Source organism: Hippopotamus amphibius, chromosome 11 (assembly GCF_030028045.1).
Source record: "Hippopotamus amphibius kiboko isolate mHipAmp2 chromosome 11, mHipAmp2.hap2, whole genome shotgun sequence".
Classification (NCBI taxonomy): Eukaryota; Metazoa; Chordata; class Mammalia; order Artiodactyla; family Hippopotamidae; genus Hippopotamus; species Hippopotamus amphibius.
In genome coordinates, this window is record NC_080196.1 from 8,706,622 (window position 1) to 8,730,698 (window position 24,077).

The window sequence follows — 24,077 nt, forward strand, 5'->3', positions numbered from 1 at the left end:
AGGAGCAATAGAATGGCAAGCACTTACAAGTATGGAAATAAATACTTACTTAAATGGAATCCAACTGCTCACTGCGTAAGCGAAGAAAGAAAGGAGGATGGAATGAAGAGACATGGGAGAATAACATAAAAGACGTTACACACAGTGAAGGATGAAGAGAAGGAACTATTTAGTGAGGTCTTTTTGTAGAAGCACGTACATCCAGATTACTTAAGCACTCGTTGCTCTTTTGTGAAGCATCACCCCATTCTACAGATGAGGACACTGTAAAATGCCCCTTAATAATTTTAGCACATTCATCTTAGGTTGCTAATTAGCTGTGTGTCTGAGTGGTAATTTGGCCATGATAAGAAACATTAATATTTCTTTCCTTTCTCTGGGATCTGTAGTTTAACCAAGAAGAATGGTTATCTGCTACACAACTGGTCAGTATCCCATGATGACATCTCAATATGACCCTATATTTTCGATTACCAGAAAAATCAAGCACACTTCAAGGATATCTTAGTAGCAAGAAATCCATGCTTATGATTATCTGCTAATATTTCTGCAGCATCCTGGAATTTCCTTTGTAAGTACTGCCCAGATTTATTCTGGCTTGCTTTGAATTAATGAAAACAGACACAAAATATTTTCTTGTGATTTCTTGCAGGGTGGCAGCTTGGCCTTTTGGGAATATGAATCACAGACCACTGTCATTAAATAACTTGTGTTTGGAAACTTTTTTGAAAAATAATTGGTTTGGGACAAGACTTTTTTTTTCTAAATAAGAAAATGCAAATTTCTTAAGAAATCCCAGAGATTTGAGTGAAAAAAAAATGTGTGAATTTGTTTTAATGGTACCAAAATGGATACAAGCTCATCAGATGCTCAGAAAAGATACTTGTAAGGAAAGATTATTGAGACAGTAAAAAAATATATTTCTGAAGAAAATTCAGAAGCTAGCCACCTTCCTTCCCCCAGACTTTAGGGTAATAGAAAACTGTGCTTTTGGAATACGACAAATAAGAGAAGAGCTACTGTTAGGAAAATGTCTGATTTACCCTTCAGGAAATAATTTTATTTTGTTCCACAGGGGTGGACTATGGAACGTTCTGAGAGAATGGACTTACAAAACTCTTGTGTGATCAGAGCTCAGGAGGGAGGGACTGTTTTGACTCTCTTGTTACTATGTGAGGGATGGAATTTTGCAACCAGAAGGTTCCACAACAGTTGGGAACGACAGTTGTATGAGTAGCAAGCAGAAGATGAATGTGTGTCCTGTTACTCCTGCTCGGAGACTACATACCACAACTGTGCCAAGATTTCCTGCTTGCATCAGTATTTTTTTATAATTACCGAACCTCATGTGTGCGTAATCCATTAGGTAAAAAAAAAAAAACACCCTGATGAATAGTATCTACACCTTCTGGCTGATATTCACACACACACACACACACACACACACACACAGCCTTATTTAGATGACATTATAATCCTTGTTCTGTTTCCTATCTTCTAATATAAGCGCCACCTCCTCCTGCAGAATTAAAAGAGCTGAAATTTACAAAAGACTCACAGCATGTTAGAGTTCACCATGAGCTGTTATTGTCCTCTTATTAGCGGCTAACTCCTGTTCATTTCCTTGCTGATGACTTATTTGTGTGTTAATATTATCTTTGTTTTCCTTGGCTTTTATACAGTCAATTCTGCCTATTGCTTGTCCCAATTTGGACTTTGACTCTCAATTCCTGGGTTCCACTGCATTGATACCCATAGACATTTTGGCATAATAGGAACTACTATGAAAAGAAGATACCAATAAATTCGAAATCGTAAATTAAACCATGGACATTTACAAACAAAATTAAACAAGATGATATAGAGTAGTACAGCATTGAGTTTAGGGAAGGAAAAAAAAGGATAGGTTTAAGAGTTGTTTACTAGAAGCAATTCAGTTGCAAAATTCCATCCAATGAGCAGGAAACCTTTTAGAGCCTGACCACATATGTAGAAAGCCAGAAGCTAGTGAGTATGGGAGCTGGTAAGTTTTGGAGTGGCAGAGATGGTAGTGTAGGAGGTATACATTGGGAGTGGAGATGTGTTTGGAGAAAGAGGGGGCCTTAAAGCTGGTAGGGGTGGAGTTGTGGTGCTGGTAGTTTATTTACAGGAAGAACAGGTCACTTATAACCAGATATCGAAGGGAAACTTGAAATGCTTTAATATTGCGTTGAATCGTGTCCTGTAACCTGGTGCACACACCTAGTGTACCCCTGTGCTGACGCTGAAACGCCACAGTTATAGATATAACCGCCATTACAATGAAAACATGCCAGGAATAACCTAATAACTTGGCATGTTTTGAACCTGAGATATAACATATAAAAATATTTTTTAAACCTGACAGAATATATATATTAAACCTGAAATCAGGTTCTACTAGAGAGACCATCAAGGTAGGAATTAAATCTCAAAGAGAAAGGGAACTTGGAAAAAACACTGTCTGCTGCAGAACTGTGTTTAGGCCCCACTTGCTCTCCCAGTGCCTCGACGGCTCCGGTGAGAGTATAGACGAAAGCTCAGACTCACAAGGAGGCAGGAGGTCGAGGGGTTCAGGAGGTGGTCTCCGCTGCAGGCGGTAAGGTCCCTGTAACCCAGATGTGACTGTGCCTTGGACATGTTACTTAACCTCTCTAAGCCTGAGTTCTTTTATCAGTAAGGTGTGGATAACAACAGTACCTGTAGCTGTAAGCGATTATTTTTAGAATACACTTTATTTTAGAATATTTTAGATTTACAGAAAATTTATCAAGATTGTACAGAGAGCTCCTGCATACCCTCATGCAGTTCCTTCACTGTTAACATGTTATATTACTATGGTATATGTGATCAAAAGCAAGAAAATGCCATCAGTACGTGACTATTAACTCAACTCCAGACTTTATTTGGATGTTACCGAGTTTTTCCATTAATGTCCTCTCTCTATTCCAGGATCCCATCCAGGGCACCATGTTCCATTTAGTTACCAGGCCTCCCCCGTCTCCAGAGACGCTTTTCAATATTTAAAAGGTAATTAGTGTTAAAGAACACCTGAGTACTGGACATGCAATAAGGAATTGGTGAACACACATATATATTTATAACTACACGACAGGCACTATTCTCATCTAATCTTCATCATAATTATATGAAGACTCCAGTTACAGCCACTTTACAGATGAGTAAACCGAGGTTCAGCAAGGTCAAATCAATTGCCCCAGATTATGCATCTGGCACAGCTGGGATTTGATACAGGCTGGCTGGCTTCCAAGTTCATGCTTTTAATCATAGGTTGCCTTTCTCCACAAGTGCTTAATACACGCTGCTCATTAGTAGTAAATTCTGGAATTGGTGACTTCTCTCCAGTGTAGTAGGGGTATTACTAAGTAGTTTTCTCCCTCCCATTCCTCACTAAGAATATGTTTGTTTCCACATTGTTACATCATAGATAAGGTTGGATTGTTTTAACTGAACAATGTTGCCTCTTTCTAGTGTCCCGCAGTATGCACTTGTCAACATTGCTTATGAGGAATTCTTTGAGGAACCACAAGTATCACTTCTATCAATCACTGCTAGACACCAAATAATACTCATTAAACTCTTCTGCTAGCTGGCATTGAACTAGGTGTTTTCAATGAAGTTAGAGACTAGGTTCCTTGTAATAGTGCATCCTGTAAGGTTAATGGTATCAATATTGGCATTAGTGTGAATTAAGTTATCGTTCTTAAACCTCGACATGGTTACATTTAAAATCATTTTCTTTTCTCCCCCTCAAGCATCACACCACCCCAACTTCCCCATTTCATCACACAATCTACCAAGTTCTCAAAACTTGAAACGATGGACTTTTTTGTTTTTTCATTCTCTTTTCTTCTTTGTTCCACAGAGGTACAACATTATAGAGGTATTGTAATGTTTTTCAGAAAATATAGTCTTTAGGCTTTAGCATCTCAGCGTTCTCTGGGTTCCAATCACAGATCTACCACTGACTAGCTCGGTGGCTGCAGGCAGATTATTTAGCATTTCTAAGCCTCTCTTTCTTCATCTGTGGTATGAGTGGGGAGTAAATGAGTTTATGCAGGGAAGCCTGGCAAGTTGTAAGCTCTCAATAACTGTCAATTACTACCACCACCACTACTGCTACTATTCCTACTGCTGCTGATACCAATACTACCAAAACAACTTCGGTGATACAAATACTATTTACTACCACTGCCAATAGAAATACTACTATTACTTATACAAATGCTACCGTTACCATTTTCTGCTGATACAGATACTACAGACAGTATATCCTGGACTGTATTATTATTATTAATTTTTTACTATAAAGTGGTGAAAAAGCAAGATTCAATAGAAATCTTACTTTAAGATTTTATTTTATTTTATTTTATTTTATTTTATTATTTTAGTTTATTTTATTTTTTTCCAGGCTAGCAATTCACATGACTATGATACTGGGCAGTGGCCCCAAGCCACAGCTCCCAGGCAGCCACATTACCAAGAGGGTAAACAACCAAACACATACAACCATTCAGTTTTTCACTTTCAGTACAGTATTCAGTAAATTGCATGATATATCCAAGACTTTATTATAAAACAGGCTCTGCATTAGATGATTTTGTCCAACTGTAGGCTAATGTAAGTGCTCTGAGCACATTTAAGGTAGGCTAGGCTAAGCTCTGATGTTCAGCAGGTTAGGTGTATTAAATGCACTTTTGACTCACGATATTTTCAACTTACAATGGGTTTACTGGGCGTAACACTACTGTAAATCACGGAAGATCTGTGCTATCAATATTTCTGCCGAAACAAATACTACTATTACTACTACTGCCAATAAAAATACTACCATGACAGATCCTAAATCCATCAGTAACACTAATTTTCCTTAAAAAGATCATTCTCAGTCCAGATGTCTCCAAATGACATGCAGTATCATATCTTAGTTCCTTCTTAAGGATGCCCAAGAAGGCTTTTCCTGGCCCATTCCCTCTTCATAGCTCACTACTAGAGGACACATTCTTCCTTTGGGCCAGGACTGGACAGGTGAATGCCATTCAGCTGGGTACAGTTACTCATGGCCTCCCACTTCCTCTCAAAAGTGCCCTGGTTCGGAGGCTGCATTTACATGGTCATCCTTCTTTTTTTCACATTTTCTTTGACTTTCTGCTCTAGTCAGAAAAACTATCACACAGTTCACTTGCTCTCACCTTCAAGCTATTTCCCTTGCCTGGAATGCTTTTCTCATACTATTGCCAAATCATGAACTTTCTCTCCTTCAAAATCCTACCCAGAACTCACCCTCAGGATGGAACTTTCTCTGATAATTCTGCCTAATCCAGAAAACTCTCAGCAATCATGTAAATAACTGTATAACTTTAATTGGCTCTGTTTATAAGCTGCTTCTTGTATTTTTTCCCCTCAAGGTATTTTTTCCATGTGTTTATTCTGTCTCCATTAATTTGTAAACTCCCAGAGGGCAAGGCCTGAACACAGATTGGTGTTGCCATAAAGTGGATGAACAGTAAGGGCTGAGTGTTAAGACTGTGCGATATGTCTTAATTACTAATCTGTTTAAAAAAAAAGCATCCTTTGTTAGTGCTTTGTGATGGTCCTGAGACTGCTAATCTAATGTGAAAATATATCCAGTTTCTGTTAGTGTCCAGTTAAGGAAGATAAAATCAACAGTTACAAGCTTTCCATAACGGAAGGGGGAGGGTGCCGGGAGATTCTGACCTGTAAGAATGGTCTATGAAAGGCACGTCATGACGGAGTTTATTTTCCTCAGAGGTACCTTGTCTCTTCAGGGCTGCAGGTCTCTCTCAGCAGGGAAACACTATTTGCTTTCAAAACTGAGATCTCAAAGCCAAACAAAGCCTCAGAAAACGTACACCACCACCTTGTCCTAAGTTTGTGCTGAGTGGAGGGAAAATGAATCTGATGCATAAGGCCTCGTTTTCGTGCGTCTAACAGAACATGCCACACGGTCCAGCCCCCCCAGAGTGACCAGATAGGCGGATGGTTCATTTCAGCCCAGGTAACAAAGGGAAGCGGGGCGAACGCTCCTTTCTCACTGCGGGGCTAAGAAAGTGAGAAGCCTTTACCGTGACCACCTGCTTCCCTCCCTTCAAACCAGCACGTAAAGTGCCAAATATCTGTGCAGCACTCTCGGCGCGGAGCCCACGGTATAAACCCAGCGTAGGCGGTGCACCAGATAACATCAAAGCCCCAGGCAGGGGCCAGCAAAGGGAGGGGGGGCCCCAAGCCGCCGAGGGAATGAGGCGCCTCCCCCTAGCATTTCCTCTCACGCCCACTTCCAACCTAGGAGGCTTTTGGTTTCTGCTTTTGTTGTTTTTAAAATTAAAAGTTAAACCCAGGAAGCTTTGGATCAGAGTTTTGCGTGGCAGTTCGGGTAAGTTTTCGCTCGGTTCTTTTGTCTGGCGTCCGGCTGGGGCAGAGCCCGGGCGTGGGGCACGGTTGGCAGGGCGCGCGGGGCAGGTTTTGTCGCCGGGTCGCCCCGAGGAGGAGGAGGAGGAGGAGGGGATTCGGCCGGTGGACGGGAAAGCCCGGCGCGCGCGGAGGGCGGAGGGCGGAGGGGAGGGCCGGGCGGCGGCGTGACCCGGCGGCCGGCGGGGAGGAACCTCCGGGATCTCCGCGTGGCGGTGGCGCTGCCGGGCCGCGCGCTGGGCGGAGGGCCGGGGCCGCGGGGCCGCGCCAAGGGGGAGCCCGAGCCTGCCCGGCCGGGCGGCCGCGTGGGAACCGGGGCGGGGGGCGCGCGCGCGGGCGCGCGCGGCGGCGCCGAGCCCGGTGGACGCGGCGAGACGGCGGGGGTCCCTCGACGCAGCCCCGCGGGGGGACTTGTATCCTCCCCAAGCTGCCCTGCAGGAAGCGTGTGTGCAGAGCCTCCCAGGGACCCTGCCCTCGCGGGGACCCCACTCCCCGCGGGGGGCTCCGAGAGCGCTCACGCGGCCGGGAGGGGTGCAGCCAGGGAGAAGTGGGGCCCTAGGAGCCCCCTCTTTTTCTGAGTACGGTCACCTCCCCCACTGTTCCAGAATTTTTGACAGTTCAAACTGCCGTGTGCCATTCCCATTTATCTTCTGGCTAAAAAAAGTAAAAAGAAAAAAAAGCTTTTCCCCACATTCCGTTTATAGGATACAGTTTGAGAAATTGTAATTTGCCACAAAATAATTAAAGCCGAAACTAGCTACTTTGTAGTTTAGTGGGATGCCCCTGCATTCTGATAACTAGGCAGAATTAAGGAAAGAAATTGCACTTAGAAAATTCGGAAACAGAAAATGGGAAAATGTTCGGTATTGTACGTATTTCAAAAAACATTAACATTAATTTGGTGCTCAAGAAAGTTAAATTGTGAATAGTCTATTTAAGAAAAAAGTTCTTTAACAAATTGAAATGACAAAGTTAATATATTACAACTCCAAATTACAGGTCTAATTTGTTAGTGTTCACAGCAGCACCAAATCCCATATAAACCTTGTGTTCACACTATGTGTTTGTTATGGTAACAACTATTGGGTTAAAAATATATTCAGTTAGCATTTTTGATTTAGGTGACACAAAGCAGAGTCAATAATCATCAAGTTACTTTAATCTTTATTCTCTGACAGATTAGGTATACTTTCACATTTAAATGGATTTTTTTTTAATTCAAGTTGCGAAATGACATTTACATATGTTTTGTGATTGCAGTCCATTAGGTGTCATTTAATTTCATGACAGATGATTTTTATTACATCGAAAATGAAAAAAATGCATTATTTCATTGCAAGGTTGGAAGCATAGTGTGCTAAACATTATTTAAAATTTAGGCAGTTGTTGGCTGATCTTTGCTTTTATGACCAAATCTAGTTTTTAATGGGCATATTCCCCCCTTTACATGACATTATTTTTGGTTACAAGCTCGCCATTATTGAGTATTCCATTTTTAATCATTCGCATTCTGGTACATTAAGCTTTTCTTAGCTCAAATGAGCTAGAGGTAGGATTTCCTCAGGGGAATTTTAGGGGTCAACTCTAGCAGGAAAAACCTAGATATCTTAATGGAAGCCCCAGGGAACAAAACAATTCAAGTTTGCACAGATGGCCAGCAGAGTGGGTGTACGGTCGTTAAGCATTTTTATTCCTTAAAAGGGGAAAGCACTTTGGTTTTTTACATATTTTTTTCTGCACCAAAATTTTTGTTTCACCTTATTCCCCCCAAGTTCAGCGTGGCTCCTTAAACCAGTCACTTGTGCCTGCTTCTTTAGGTGTACATGTGGAATTTCTGAGCCCCAACCTTCTAACGTTCTTTAGGTCTAACCCTGAAAACCTTCATCATCACCGTGGTCCAGCCCCTCCTGATTTCTTTTCCATAGATTTCCATGCCTTGCTTGCTCTATTGCTTTCCAGCAGCTGGGGTCAAACTCTGGTTTATGGTAATTACTCCCTCTTCCCCGCTTCTCTCCTCCTTGCGACCCTGGGGCCAGGTCGCTGCCCAGCCCCGCAACCCCCCTTCCTGACCCCAAAGAGCCCTCTCCTCGCGGCCCCAAGCTGTCAGGCGGACCGGCAAGGGTTAACTGCGCTCGCAGCTCCGGGCCCTGGGAACCACCAGCGGGCATCGCAGCGGCCTCTGGAATAACCTTGGCTTTCCTCAATCTTTTAATAGAACATCCGCCACCAAAAAGTAGTTTCAGTTCAGGGTTAATAATATGTCCCCTTCCACCCCACCCCCCACCCCCCTCCTGTTTTTTTATAAAGTTGTTTTTCAAAGTTAATGAGTTTCAAGTTTCACAATGACTTTCCCCTTCCCTCCACGCGTTGCTGAGGAAACCCCCTTGGGGTCCCCCCCACCCCCCCACCCCGGCCCGCCCTTCTCCCTTCCCCCTCCCGCTTTCGGCCCGGGCGGGGGGCGGGGCTGGGAGACCCCATGACGTCACCGGGCCAGCCCACATCCTGCTTTAGAAAGTACAGAGACGGCGGAGAGGCACCGCCGCCCCGCGCGTCCCCGCCCCTCTTCCCGGACCAACCGCCCCCAACTGCGCGACCCGGCCAGGCCCCCCCGGGGCCGCGTGACCGGCGGGCCCGCCCCTCCGCCCCCGCCGGGCGCCAGGCCCCGAGCCGGCGCGACCCCGGGCCCCCGCCCCTCGCCCCGCCCCTCCCCCCTCGGGCCGCGCCGCCGCCCCCGCCTCCTTCCGCGCCCCTCCCGTGCCTGCGGCGGCCGGGAGGGCGGCGGGGGAAGGCGCGGCCCCGGGCCCGCCCCGCCGGGGAGACCCGGGACTCCGGGCTGCAAGCGAGCCCCGACGCGGGGCAGCCGCCCCAGCCCGACGACAGGGCAGGGCTGGGCGGGGCGACCGCGCCGGCCCCGCCGGGCCCCGGCGCCCGGGGTGACCCCACCCGTCGCCCCGCAGAGCCCCCGCCGGGGGACGCCCCCTCCCCCGCCCGCGCGCGCGCGTCGCAGCCCACGGCCTCCCCGCCTCCCGCCCCCGGGGATCCCCTGCCGCCCCGCCCACCCGCGGGAAAGCCTCCGACCTTCGGCCTCCCTCCCCCGCGCCGCCCGGCCCGCGCTGCTCGCGTCGCCCCTAAAGACGCTAAACGTGCCCTACTCTGCCCCGGGGAGAGGTAAAGCCCGCGCCCGCCCGCCTCGCCCCAGACCCGGGCGCCCCGGGGCCCGCCCTCCCCGCCTCGCCGCGGTGCGCGCCCCCGGCCCCGCCGCCCGGGCCCCCCGGACGACCCTCCCCGGCGAGCGCGGCCGCCTCTCCCGCCCGGCGCCTGCGGCCCCCGCCCGCGCGCCCCGCGCTGCCCGCCCGCCCGCCCCCCGGCCGGCTCCCCTGGTTAATATTTCAGCGCCGGGCGGCGAGCGCGCCCGTGGCCGGCCTCTCGGGTGGCTGCTGCTGGGGCGGCGGCGGCGGGGAGGGGGACGGGGCCGGGGCACCGCGAGCAGCGGCCGGAGGAGGTGGTGTTTGTGTTTGGGGTTGTCAAGTGGAGGAGGCATCCCGGGCGCCGGCGCCGCCGCCGCCGCCGCCGGCGCGCGGGGGTCGCGGAGACTCCGCGCTGCGGCCGCCGCCATCAGCAGCGCAGCTCCAGGGCCGGCGGCGGCGGCAGCGGCAGCGGCCCCGCCGGGCGTCCAGGCAGCAGGTTGGGCGCGGGCTCCGCGACGGGGGGCGGCGGCGGGTGGGGGGTGGGCGAGCAGGACCACATCCCTCTCCGCGGGCGGGGGGCGTGCGGGCGCGCGTGTGTGTGTGTGTGTGTGTGTGTGTGCAACCGCCGACCTTGCGGAGGGGATGGCTGCGTGCGGGAGACACTTGCCACTTCTGGGCGCCCTCGCCGCGCGCGAGCGGCCCGAGCCGCGGTCCTGCGAGCCGAGCAGGTACGGAGGGACCCAGCGTCCCCACCCGCGCGTTCCAGCCGCAGACGCGTTTTGCAAGAGGGTGGAGGGTGAGGGAGACCAGGCCTCGGCTTCCCAACCTCCCGGCTTTGTGGCTCGCTTTTCCTTTCGTTCTGTGCGCTAAGTGCCTGTTTGCTCGCAGCCACCTGGGTAGTTTCTTTCCGGGTTGGGAGTGCGCGCCTGCAGCAGCCGGGAAGAGGGCGGCGGGGTTGGGCGCGGGTCGGCTGCGGCTCGCCTTGGGGTCGGGCTGGCGGAGGAGTTGCTGCTGGAGAGGGGCGGGGGCGGCGGCGGAGCGGGCGGCGAGGAGGAGTCTCGGGGCTGCCGCGCTCGCCTCATCGCGTCCTCCTCCTCCTCCTCCTGCTCTCCGCATTCACTCTGGGCTCCTTCCTGAGCTGGCACTTCCATTCCCCCCTCCTCCTGGCATGCGAAGCGCTTTGTTCAGTGCAGCGTTGCAGAGGGGTTTTCCCAGGCTCCGCCCTCCACATTCATTCATGTTTTTTCTCCTTGCAACTGTCTTTACGCTTTTTGATCGTGTCATGCTTTTGCTCCATGTAGTATTTATTTCTTCCCTGTAAGGGAACGGCTCATCCCTCGTCTTCATCGCTACGATGCTGCTGTCGTTGGAAATACTCACTCCCCCCCACAAGGACTTAAACATGGGATGGACAGCTAGGGACAGTGGGTAGGCAGGGAACAGGGTAGCGGAAAGCTGTTACAGATTGGGAATTTGCATATTTTATGTTCAGGCTCCGCATCTTATGGTGTCACGTGATTGAATTACAGTCGGAGTTCACGCTTTAAAAACTTCTAAATATCGTGACCATTTAAAAGCTTTAAGTTTGGAGTTAAGCATTCATACAATTTATTTGGCCCTGACGTCTCTAAATTTTCTCTTGGATCAGCAGCTTCGTCAATTGGATGGTGGATGTTTTTAATGCAGGGAGTTGAGAAACCGTATCTTTTAGAGATCATTTTGCACAATGCTAGATTAAATACATAGTATTGGGCTATCATATTTCATATTCTTCCCCATGTAGTTAAAAAATTGCAGATATTTTTGTGCAGTGCCCACATACAGCCTTATCAGGGATAAAATACTGAAGCTAATTATAGCCTTCTTTCCTTCTATTTCTACTCTGCTGTATTGAAGCCATAAATTTCTAAAACCTTATACTGGCTATTAGATACAGTCTTTCCTTTATAGGCACTCTTAAGAAAAATTGATATTTGATATTTTTGTGTGCCAGGCAGTGAGCAAAGCATCTACACTGTTCAGTTCTTACAACAACCCAAGGAGGTGAATACTATTTACTAGTTTTACAGTTGGGAAATCTGATCTTCAGAGAGGTTAAATACCTTGAACAAGGCCACACAGTAAGCTTTCAACCCAGCCTGATTTAACACCAAAATATGCAGTCATGACTTGTGCTGTCTCCAGCCAGGAAGTAAGTGAGGAGAGTACCTGCGTCAGGTGGTGCCACGTTGCTTAGTTGCTGACCATGGGCAGCTTCCTTAACCTCTTCCTGTCTTAATTTTCTTCTCTATAAAATGGATAAATGATAGCTACCTAAGGGGTCATCATTAAGATTAAAGTAGGTAATGTGTAGGAAGTACATAGGCACCCAGTGGGTGTTCAGTAAGTGTTCTCTTGTCTTTTCTACAGTACTGGGTGTTATAAAAGTCTTAAACAAAGCATTCCTATTCCTTTCTTGTGTCTTTGCGTAGTGATTAAACCTAATTTCATGTTTAACGTCATCAGCACGGGCTTTGCGTCTCAGCCTCATGGCAGGAAGTTAAAAGTAAGATTTTAGCTCAAGGATCCTTGAGGATCTTGTGGGGGGGTCTTCCGGGGAAAGAAATGGTTAAGTTTTGGATTGTTACAGTTTGGGCATATTATATTTCTAGTGGCTGTTTTTAAAATGTGTGAGTCAGGACAGGGCTATGCTGCAGTAACAAGTAACTCCCAAACCCTGGTGTTTAAAGTAACTAAGATCTCTTTTATGTTTCTGCTCCATCGTCACATTGGGTTGGTGGGAGCTCAGCTCTGTGTTGTCAGGCTCGCTGTCTAGAGCAGTGCCTGTCTCATGGCAGAGAGCACGGTGTGGGGCGGGGGGCGGGGGGGGGGGGGGGGCGGATCTTGCTTTGATAACTAAATGCTCCAGCCTGGAAGCAATGCCTGTCTTTTCCACTCACAGGTCATTAGCCAGAACTGGTCACACTTTCTAGCTAAACACAGGGAGGCAGAAAGAACAGTCCTAACAGGACCCTAGAAGGAAGAACAGAAGGAATTGGGGAACAGCTCCAATAGCAACCACACGTATTAACTGAATTAACTCGGTAAGACAACATGAATGAGACATGGCCCGTGTCCCTAAAGAGCTTACAAATGGGCAGACATGTACTATATATAGCAAAACCCTTTTATAGCCCGATCCTGTACTTTAATTGTACCTGATAATGTTACTTTAAAACACAATTCAGTGAATTTTTTCACTCTTTTTTTGATAAAGATACAGTGATTTTTTTTCCCCCTGTGTTCTTAACGGGAAAGCCCAGATAGTGGCAAAATGGCGTGTCCTGTGTTTAATTAAAAGTTAGTAAGTAATCTTTTGCAGTGGCCTTCAGCTTGATAAGATTAGTTGAGGTTTTGTTGAGTTTAGATTAGTGCTGTATTAAGCCATAACTTTTGAAGTGTCTTTTTCCTTTGAAGGTAGTAAAATGTGACTTTTTTTCTTTTTCAGCACATGGATTAATTGATGGACATTGGGTTTATGGAACTACCTTTTTGTGACCTGCTCTTCCTACAGTTTCTAAGAAGAAAAAGGGGCCCCTGAATCAAAGAAGATGCCTCGAACTAAACAGATTCATCCCAGAAATCTAAGAGGTAGGGCTCTGCGTTAGCGTAGGGTTTGCAGTAAATCTTTAATCAAGTATCCCTTTGGTGGCAGGGATGGCAGCTTGTTAGATGGTGACCCTGTTCCATGGTGGGTCGGCTCCAGGACCCCTGTTCTATTTCTCTGGTTCACTTCCTCTTGCCCTGCACAATTTCTCTCTCTCAGGAGATGCTTCATAAGTATTTGTTGAATGAATTAATTGAATTTGACAAAATTACAATGCCTTGCCAACTATTAGTGTGGGTATTAAAGTCTGAGATGTACTCTTAACAGGCACTGTGTTTGAATTGAGGAATCTGAAATAAATGGTGGGATATTCTTTGCCAACTGGATCACCATGAATTAGTTTTTTTCACCCTTCCCCCAGTATTCCTTTTGAGATTTATTTTTGTACCAGTCTATACATTAGATGAACAAGAAGTGAAGAGAGTTGTAGTTGACGTTAACTCAGACCATTCTTTGCAGAACTCAGGAAATAGGTACGTTGATTTATTTTCCATAGGGAAGCAATTGGTCAAAAATGTGTGTGTATATAATATACATTTCATATAAAAACAAAAAATTGAGCATTTCCTTTTAACTGTGAAGAGATCTTTTAATATTAGGAAAGTCAGCTTATTTTAGCTTATTGTTTTAAAAGATTTGTATTATTCCAATGTGCTTTATCCACTGGGAACAGTAATTATCTTTTATATTTAACTTAGGAGATAAAAATGTAGCAGCATTAAGCAAAGAACTATTAAAGCAAATAATCCCAAACTGAGTAAAGTATCTTACCAAATATTTACAATTACAGAAAAAATATTCTCGAGCACACGCAAGGTAAGAAATGACTTAAAAATCAGACAGTTAATTGAAAATGTTCCTTGGTGACATAATTTGGCCAGTCCCTGTAAGGTGGTCATTGAAAATGTGGCCAGTTACATGGCCTACTTGAATCTGCAAACAGTGCTTGTTTCCTGCCGGAGCGTATAGAACTCTCTCGCTGGCATAGGTGGACACCTCGGCCCAAGTTCAAATTGATGACTGTAGTACCAGTGTCCATTGAGGTGAGGATTTCGATGGAGTACATTAAGTGTTGTATGTCGAAGTCTGATTTTCAGGGTCACATAGAAAATGTTAGAAACTGGCTACATATCTGCCTGTCTCTCTCACTAGTATCTGAGCACCCCCGAAGAAGTCAGGACTTTCTCTCATTTACTTCTGTAGGCAGTACCTCCATGCTCACAGCCAGCTGAGGCGGGCATCTGGAGTTCTGGGCCCAGCTTTTATAACCCATCTGTCCAGAGAGGGTGCCCTGTTCCGATGGCAGCCTCAGGGCTGGCAGAGCCGTAGCCCCGCACAGCTCCTGCACCCAATTAAGAGCCCAGATACTCGCTGAAAGCATGAGTGCACGATTGATCTGAAAGTATCATTCATTAGATCATAAACATTAAATGTTTTTCATATTTAAAATATATCCTTTATTATATTCTAGATAACATGGCTATCCAGAGAAGTGCAGATTTTTAGGCCATAGACTTTTCCTTTCTGTATCAAATAAACGTTCAGCTCAGCAGGTGTTTGTTGAATGCCCTCCTATGCTACTACTGCCGACGATAAGCAGACGTGGGCCCTGCAAGGAGAATGCAGTGAGGGAAGAGCAGAGATTTGGAGATTCCCCAGGAGGTTGGGGATCAGGCTACACCCCAGTTTCGGAGAGCTGGTTTGGAGAGGGACAGGGTGGGAAGGGAAGAGAACACCTGAACTGATTCTTAAGGCCGAGAGATTACCCAGGAAATGGACAAGACATGGTGAGTGCATTGCATCCTGGGCTGGGAGCTTGTGAGCCAACTTGGGGAGTCCGGACTCCTCTGAGCTACTCTCCGTGATCAGAGCATCAGAAGCTCTTCCCAGGGGGAAAGAGGGAGGGAGGGAGGGATGGAGGCGATTGGAGTGGGAGATTTGGGAGGAGTCAGGTTGAAAAGGTGCATGAAATCTGGGTCTGAATTTAGTATGTAAATTGAAAAGTATTAATTGGAAAACTTGCTTGTTTTCCAAAATTAAGATGTTTTTAAAGTTTTCCAAGAGAACTTGTGGTAAATTGGGTTCTGGTCCATCAGTGAGAGTCTACAAAGTTGCTTGACTAAGGCAGTTATGAGCTCTCAGCCACTAAAGAAAAGACCAAAGTAGATTAGCACAAGATGACAAAAGTGACTTTACTAAAGTCATGTGGGCAGATGGGCAGATTCGCCAGGGCCAGGGGAGGGGGACCCTCATGGAAGGGGTGGCGTCTGAGCCACTTGGCTCACTCAGCTAAGGAGGATGAAGGCCAAGCTGTTCCCATTGGGAAAACCCAAGTGAGCAAAGCACGAAGGCAAGAACACCTTTACGATTTCCGCTTTCTTTCTAAAGATGTATGTGAGGATTGTATCCCTAGGCACAATGTGGGGGTTACGGTAAGCAGGTAAACAACAGCTGCTAAAATGAAGTTTTTAGCATTTGTGGTTGACCCTTGAACACCAGGGTTTGAACTGCATGAATCCGTGTACATCCGCATGTTTTTCACCTGCGGGTGGGGTGAATCCTCAGAAGCTCAACCCCCAGATACGGAGGGCTGACTGTACTAGGCCATTTTATTTAAGGCACTTGGGCATCCATGGATGTTGGCATCCATGGAGGTCCAGAACCAACACCCCGCGGATACTGAGTGACGACACTATCTTGTATCTCAGTTGTGTGATACAGTTGGAATATCATGTTTGCTTCGCTTTACCTGTGACCCACTGCTTCAGCTTCCAGCAGACCTATCTCATAAAGTTATCTCTGCTGTGGGGAGAGAGGCAGTCAGAAGACCAGCCCATCGCTCCTGCTCTGTGTGCTGTTATCTTAGGGGTTTCCATTAAACACGTCACCTCTTTTCAGTCTTCTTTAGAAAATAGCCTGTGAAGTTTTTGTCCTATGCTTGGTCATTAAGTCAATAATTAAAGCTTTATACTACTTAAATCTGAAATCATGATTATGCTTCCATGGCAGTTTTAAAATATAATTTTTCTTTGATTTATCCTTGGTCCCTCAGCTCTGGCTGGTATAGTCCTACGGATGTGCAAAGTCACAAATGTGTATATGTATATAAATGTACGTAAATAAATGTATGTAACTTTCTGGAATATGACTTTTTTTGGGGGGAACATATGTATACACACACGTGTGTGTGTATGTATTCATGTGTTAAAGTACAAGTGTGAAAAAAAAATACAGGGCTCTGTCATGGAGGAGCATACAAAATCTGTATGGATTTAAATTAGGCACACAGGCTGTGCTCTGGAAGTAGGTGGAGTGTACACCTCTGATGCTGGAGGCTCTTTAGTGGAAAAGCATGAGAAGAACTGGTATGTTAAGGGCAAGACATGAATTTGGGGCATAACGGAGTCAGAGTTAGACCCAATGGGTGACTACAGTTTGTGAGAGTGGGGTTTGCTGAGTTCTGGTCTCTTCACCCTTGGCTGTAGAAACCGGATAGAACCTTTGTCTGTGGTGCCTGCTTGCACAATGTGGGTGGTAGGGCTAACAGTGACATTTCCTTCTTGAGGTTGAATAGGAATTTCTGAAGGGCATGAGAGCAGCGCTTGCCGGTCAGAAGAAAAGCTTTATGTGTTGCCCTAGGTTCCCCGGAGAAGCGCGTGTGGCCACTGCGTGGCAGGCCGCAGGGCCGGCTCCCATGCGTGGTCTGGGTGGATGTGGCAGCAGGGCGGCACCTTCCTCCCCAGCAGGCATTCCCTAGCGGTCACCTCCTTCCCGGGCCTTTGCTGGGACCCTTGGGTAACATGGAATGGAGGAACTGGGGATCTGCAGGGGTTCCATCCATCCTTTTAAGATAAAGGGATGTTTTTGTGCCATGCCAGTCATCATTGTGAAAGTTTCAAAGCTTTGGGGGAAAAAAAACAAAATAGGTGTTACCTATATTAGTTGTATTTGGGCCTAGGGTTTCAAAAGCTCAGTGGCTTTAAGATTGGAAATCAGTGTGGAAAATACTAAGTGTTAACCTTTGCAAAACATATTTTGAGAATTTGGTGTGGCTGTTTTCCATTTTTTTTGGTTGAGTGCATTTGGCAGTGAGCACATGGCAGAAGACGAGAGCCCTTTCCCCCTCTGAGAGCCAGCTTTATTATGACGTGAGAAGTGACACTTAGGAGGGTGATCAGAGCATAGCTGAGATCCACACGTGGGGAGGGTGGATGCCCATCGCCTTAGCAGCTGAGGTCCAAGGCCGGGAACTTGGCTGGGACACACGTGCCCCACTCTGGCCTTGTTCTCCTGTGTGTCTGACGGTTAGTCATTTGCCATTTCAGGGGCTCAGCGTGCAAACCCAGCATTCCTGTGTCGCTCTTCTTTCTGGAAAGTATCTCTTCCCCCTCCCCACTTCCACTCTGTTTTCTTACTCTGTGTGGGAGGTGCGGCTGCCAAAGAAGATTTCACTTCTTCTTTGAGTTTTTTCCCCTTTCCTCCTCTCTTCTCCCCCTGTACCCCCACCCCAGCCCCCAGCATACAGTGGGCTTCCGTTGCCTGTATCCACAGGTGCCTTATTGTATTTTGTTATTGCATTATAATTATTCTACAGCTCTATCATCTTAGCTGGATATAAATTATATGTCAAAAGACACTGTTTTAGAGTTGGTGGAATCAGGCTTCCTGACTTCAAACTATACTACAAGGCCATAGTGATCAAGACAGTATGGTACTGGCACAAAAATAGAAAGGAAGATCGGTGGAATAGAATAGAGAACTCAGAAGTAAGCCCAAACACATATGGGCACCTTATCTTTGACAAAGGAGGCACGAATATACAATGGAAAAAAGACAGCCTCTTCAATAAGTGGTGCTGGGAACATTGGACAGCAACATGTCAAAGAATGAAATTAGAACACTTCCTAACACCATACACAAAAATAAACTCCAAATGGATTAAAGACCTACATGTAAGGCCAGACACTATAAAACTCCTAGAGGAAAACATAGGCAGAACACTCTATGACATCCATCAAAGCAAGATCCTTTTGGACCCACCTCCTAGAATCATGGAAATAAAATCAAGAATAAACAAATGGGACCTCATGAAACTTAAAAGCTTTTGCACAGCGAAAGAAACCATAAACAAGACTAAAAGGCAACCCTCAGAATGGGAAAAAATAATTGCCTATGAAACAACGGACAAAGGATTAACCTCCAAAATATACAAGCAGCTCATGCAGCTTAATACCAAAAAAGCAAATAACCCAATCCACAAATGGGCAGAAGACCTAAATAGACATTTCTCCAAAGAAGACATACAGATGGCCAACAAACACATGAAAAGATGCTCCACATCACTCATCATCAGAGAAATGCAAGTCAAAGCCACAATGAGGTATCACCTCACACTGATCAGAATGGCCATCATCACAAAGTCTGGAAACCACAAATGTTGGAGAGGGTGTGGAGAAAAGGGAACTCTCCTGCACTGTTGGTGGGACTGTAAGGTGGTACAGCCACTATGGAAAACAATTTGGAGGTTCCTTAAAAAACTCCAAATAGAACTACCATATGATCCAGTAATCCCACTACTGGGCATATACCCAGAGAAAACCATAATCCCGAAAGAAACTTGTACCATAATGTTTATTGCAGCACTATTTACAATAGCCAGGACATGGAAGCAACCTAAATGCCCATCAACAAATGAATGGATAAAGAAGATGTGGCATATATACACAATGGAATATTACTCAGCTATAAAAAGGGATGAGATGGAGCTATATGTAATGAGGTGGATAGAACTACAATCGGTCATACAGAGTGAAGTAAGTCAGAAAGAGAAAGACAAATATGCTAACTCACATATATGGAATCTAAAAATGGTACTGATGAACTCAGTGACAAGAATAAGGACGCAGATACAGAGAATGGACTGGAGAACTCGAGGTATGGGAGGGGGCGGGGGGTGAAGGGGAAACTGAGACGAAGCGAGAGAGTAGCACAGACATATATATACTACCAACTGTAAAATAGTCAGTGGGAAGTTGTTGTATAACAAAGGGAGCCCAACTCGAGGACGGAAGATGCCTTAGAGGACTGGGGCAGGGAGGGTGGGGGGGACTCAAGGGGGGGGAGTCAAGGAAGGGAGGGAACACGGGGATATGTGTATAAAAATAGATGATTGAACCTGGTGTACCCCCCCCCCAAAAAAAAAAGAGAAAGACACTGTTTTGGTCTTCTATCTGTGCTCAAGAAAATAACATTTGTGTTAGCTTTTTAGCAAACTAGAGAGTTAAAGATGATTTGTACTTGTGAAATTTGTTTACATTTTTGAACCTTAAGTAGCAAATGCTTCTGATGATATTTGGTAACTTCTGATTAAGAAACCTGTTCTAATATAAAATTTGAATCACCTTAAACAGATAAATCAAGAAGTTTTATTAACTTTTGTTTTATGTGAGATTTCGCCATAGGATTCTTGGAGTTTATTCCCGTGGTACATTTAGTTAATGTCATGGTAGAGAGTTTGGCTTTGTGCTGTCGCAGACTAGCTGTGGGGCCTTGGGCGAGCTGGGAGTGTCGGTTTCCTCATCTGTAAAATAGAGATAATGTTTGAAGATCAGATGACATGGCAAGTGTAAGCATTTGGGACAGTGCCTGACAATGGATAGAAAGAAACTCAATCCAGAGACCTGTTTGTTACTTTCTATAAAAAACTGGTGTGTGTCAAACTCTTGAGTTGCATGTGCTTTGCAGACAGAGGACACCGAGGAATACCTGTGTGAAGCCTTTAACTGCATTTTGATAACTCCATAAAGGAAGCCTCATCTGTGCTCAGCTTTGATTACTGATATGCCTCCTTGTCCTGACTCCTCAGGGCTTGGGATTTGGAAGAGAGAGGTCAGTGTGGATGATCAGCTGGGGAGGAAAATTCTTAGCCAATGTGCTGCTGCTCAACTCTTTCAAATCTTGCCTCATATTTTGACAGCGTTGAATGAAGTAAAACATGTTATTTGTTCTGTCTGCATTGAGTTCTCAGGAAACTGTGAGGTCTTCTATTTTATTATAATTGAACTGTTGTTAGAAATGTTGACATCACTGTCACGTGGGATAGAAGTGACGTGCTCTGGTCACTGCTATGTGGTACCATTTCTCCATCCCCTGGCCCCTCCTGTGAGAGACCACAGAAACCCAGCTGGAATTTCAGGAGGAATCTCATTAATGTAAATATTTTCATTCGCTGTCAGTGTATGAGCCCACTCCAGTGACTGTTTTGTAAAATCTTACTGTGAATATAATCTTATGTTTTCTTGTTGTGTGGGATTATCTTGTTGAGCTTATCTGTAGAATAAGTTTAATTTTGATGACTTTCAGGTGGAATTCCAGCTGCTTATATACTGTTTTTCACATTTGAATGTTAGGTCAGCTCTTCTATGCCGACAGCCTTAAGATTTGAGAAGTTAGAAATTTTGTAGGGAGACCAACCCCATGGCTTATAAAAAGAAATTCTGTATATGACTGTAGCTAGAAGGAAAATAAGAAATAACTTAAATATGGTTTTGATGAGAAAGGTAAAAAAGCATTTGCAGTTGTTAGGAACTGTCATGTAAGTAGCTGATATTATTTAGTTTGACAAAGATAAAAATAGAAGAATAGACTTAATATAGCAAGCCTTCCACTTTTTTATTCCAGGTAATTATTTTCAGCTCATGTTGAGAGCTTATCTGATTTTTTTTAATGCTTATTAACATTAACCAAATGCTTTTTCTTTCTAAAAGCAAATGCAAAATGTAATAATAGGATTAATCAGAGTAATGACTTTATTTGAGAACATCTTTGCAAAAAATATGTTCTGATGAGGTATAATTTTATCTTACCACAGAACAGAAAAATGTATAATATGCATAAAACCCCTGGTCAGACACATAGATGTTAAAGCTGCACATTTTAGAATGCAGTGTAATTTGAATAAGTCTGGGCTAAAGTTGGTTCTTGTGTTAGCTGAAAAAATATTTTATAAATAAAGTGCCTTATTTTTTCATTTATGTATTTAATTCTTTTAAAACATGTGAACAGGATTTTTTTTTTTGCGTGTTGGTAATGTGCTGTTAACAATGTGCCAGTTACAGACCATGCAGAGCTGTTCTTATAAAGCACTGGATGTGTGTGGTACTGTTAGCTATCGTTCACTGTAGCGCAAAAACTCATCACCACGTGGGTTCCTTTCTTCTCAGCACCCAAATCGTTAAGTCAGAAGGAAGTTCTTTTTGACCATTGGGCTCAAAGCTTATACTTGATGCAATATTGCATTCACTTTGACCTTTTTTTAAAAAATAACTTTAAAATGAAGACTTTTCAGGTTCTTAGACATTTTCTATAATGAGTTTTGATCTATAAAATATTCTAAGGCTGTGCTACCAGGCAAAAGTATTCAAAAAATACATGGTAACCGGGACTTCCTTGATGACACAGTGGTTAAGAATCCGCCTGCCAATGTAGGGGACAGGGGTTCGAGCCCTTTTCCTGGAAGATCCCACATGCTGCGGAGCAACTAAGCCCGTGCGCCACAACTGCTGAGCCCGTGGGCCACAACTACTGAGCCTGTGTGCCCTAGAGCCCTCACGCCAGAAGAAAAGCCACTGCAATGAGAAGCTTGCACACTGTAGACCACACTCACCACAACTAGAGAAAGCCCGCCTGTAGCAACGAAGACCCAACACAACCAAAAAATAAATTAATTAATAAAATTATTAATTAAAAAAAATACACGGTGACCACAGAGTCGTCAGCCACTGCGTGATTAACTAGAAGAGCAGGCACAAAATATGAGATGGAACCGTAGTAGTCTAAGAGGCATACCCACTTAATTGATACAAAACTTGATTTTTGTGGTACTTAGGTGTTTATGTGCATATGTTATTTGTGTGTCCTTATATGATTAGAGTATGAATGTGCGCGAACATATTTATTGTTTTGTTTTTTGAAGTGTGCTTATTTACGTGTATATGTGCTTATCTTCCGACTCTTTCAGATTCTCCAGTGAAGGAAAAGATACAGTCAGCCTACAGCTGCTTAGTATTACGGCGTACAAATAGAAGTTGATTAAACATATTGTACAGTTGGGGCCATGTTTGATAGTTTAAAAATCAGTAAAAATGAACTGAGCTGCTACACAGGGCCCTGGAAGGGAGTTCAACAGCGCGAAGGAGTTCTGTCTCCAATCTCTCCTTTCTCACATGCTTCTCCAAGAGAATTATCCAAGTTTTATAGCTGGGAAGGATGGACCTTTGAGGTGTTCAGTTCATCTTCCTCATTTTACAGATGAGAAAATTGGGCAGAGACGTTTAAGTGAATTGATCTTGAGCAGCTTATTTGTGTCTTGTTTGAGGTGCTATTTGTGGAGGGGTCTTAATTTTTTCTTATCACATTGCTTCCCATAGTTACGGTTTGTTGTGGGCTGGTAGCAAGAGGGAGCTTGTGCTGTATGGTTTTTATGACACGGCAAAGAGCTAGCCTGTCCACAGGTCCGTGTGCTAGGCTCTATTCAAAGCGCTTTTTACAGGTTTGCTCGGTTAATCCTTACAGCCGTGGGAAGTGACTGCTGTTGCTGCTCCCGCTTCATGGATGTGGGAGTGAGGCACAGGGAGGCTGCTGGTCGACCAGGGTCCCGCAGCTGGGCGTTTCCAGTGCCTTTGCTCTTAACTGTCACACTAATGCTTTTTCCCGTTGACAGTAGGAAGAGCTTTCCTGATCAGACTGAGAGCTTAGAAGTGCTCCCTACCCCGCTTACAAAATGAAGCTTGTCAAACACAGCACAGAGGCCCGAGGTTACTCAGCAGGTCAGAATCTGAAGGACCTTTTTGCCCCCTCTAAGTCTTTAATTGTTGGAAACCCATTTCAGAGTTGTGTATGTAGACTCTAGTCCAGGTTGGATTTGCTGTTGCACACAATCAAGGGAATTTCCAAGCTCTTCAAGAGAGAAGGAATAGTTGTTCGATCAAAGGTGACTGCTTACATGATTTGCTTAGTAAGATGCAGTTGAAAGTAAAGATGTCTTGTTTAAGGTGGAGAGTGGCAGTGTTTAAATGGCAATCTCAGTATAGAGGTTGAAATTTCGGACATAAAGGCTTAGAAACTTTCTGGGAAGATTAATGACAACGTTAAAATTCTAAGTAAAGTAAAGAAGAAAACATTTTATAATTTTTCCTCATGTAGTAGGTACAGAAGAATATAGAAAAAGGCTACTATTTTAGATACTTGTGGACCTATATCCAGGTTGCAGATGTAAGGAAAGGGCAAATGGAGAACACTTTTAGGGGTAAGAGATCAGGGTTAGGAGATTTTATTAGTCTTTCAACAGTGAACAATAAACCTTGTTACCTTCCTTCTGAGAGTTTTTAATATAATATGTCCCAAAACACATGAAAAAGATGTAAGATAAAGTCACATGTATATAATTTCAGATGAATATGGTACAAGCAGTATGAAATTCTCAAAGGAAAAATGGAACAACAACAACAACAAAATTCTGAGCAGGATAAAAGCAATCAGAAAATACTTCTTGGAGAAGTTAACTTTGTTCTCTTTGAAAACCTAAAGGAGGCAGAGTTTTGAGATGGGTTTTAAAGAAGAGAAGAATAGATTGACAGAGAAAGTAAGTTGTTTTGAGACTTTTGCAGAAGGAATGGGGGGAAATCATACACAAGTGGACTAGTTTGGTCTAGTTTGCCTGATTAGAGTGGATTTCTCAACGAACTTGCAACTTTAATGAAGAAGAAGAGAGGAAA

General features: G+C 45.0%; 2 protein-coding genes across 6 annotated transcripts in view; one reads left to right on the forward strand and one right to left on the reverse strand.

Moving 5' to 3' along the window:
* The first annotated feature begins 6,316 nt into the window (after positions 1 to 6,316).
* The window catches only part of HIVEP1 (HIVEP zinc finger 1), a 133,948-nt gene continuing 116,187 nt past the window's right edge, over positions 6,317 to 24,077 (forward strand). For 2 of the 5 annotated variants that reach the window (XM_057699477.1, XM_057699481.1), the window contains exons 1-3: positions 6,317 to 6,433; positions 12,598 to 12,739; positions 13,144 to 13,286. In XM_057699477.1, the coding sequence (XP_057555460.1) occupies positions 13,247 to 13,286 (40 nt within the window). In that variant the 5' untranslated portion in view covers positions 6,317 to 6,433; positions 12,598 to 12,739; positions 13,144 to 13,246. Of the gene's footprint in view, positions 6,434 to 9,541; positions 9,637 to 10,248; positions 10,385 to 12,597; positions 12,740 to 13,143; positions 13,287 to 24,077 lie in introns of those variants that run through there. The other 3 variants (XM_057699478.1, XM_057699480.1, XM_057699479.1) reach the window with 3 other exon arrangements.
* On the reverse strand, positions 6,410 to 8,636 carry LOC130831581 (basic proline-rich protein-like). Its single transcript, XM_057699833.1, has 2 exons — positions 8,339 to 8,636; positions 6,410 to 6,900 (listed from the first exon to the last, which is right to left on the reverse strand). The coding sequence occupies exons 1-2, from the start codon at positions 8,634 to 8,636 to the stop codon at positions 6,410 to 6,412; spliced, it is 789 nt and encodes a 262-aa protein (XP_057555816.1).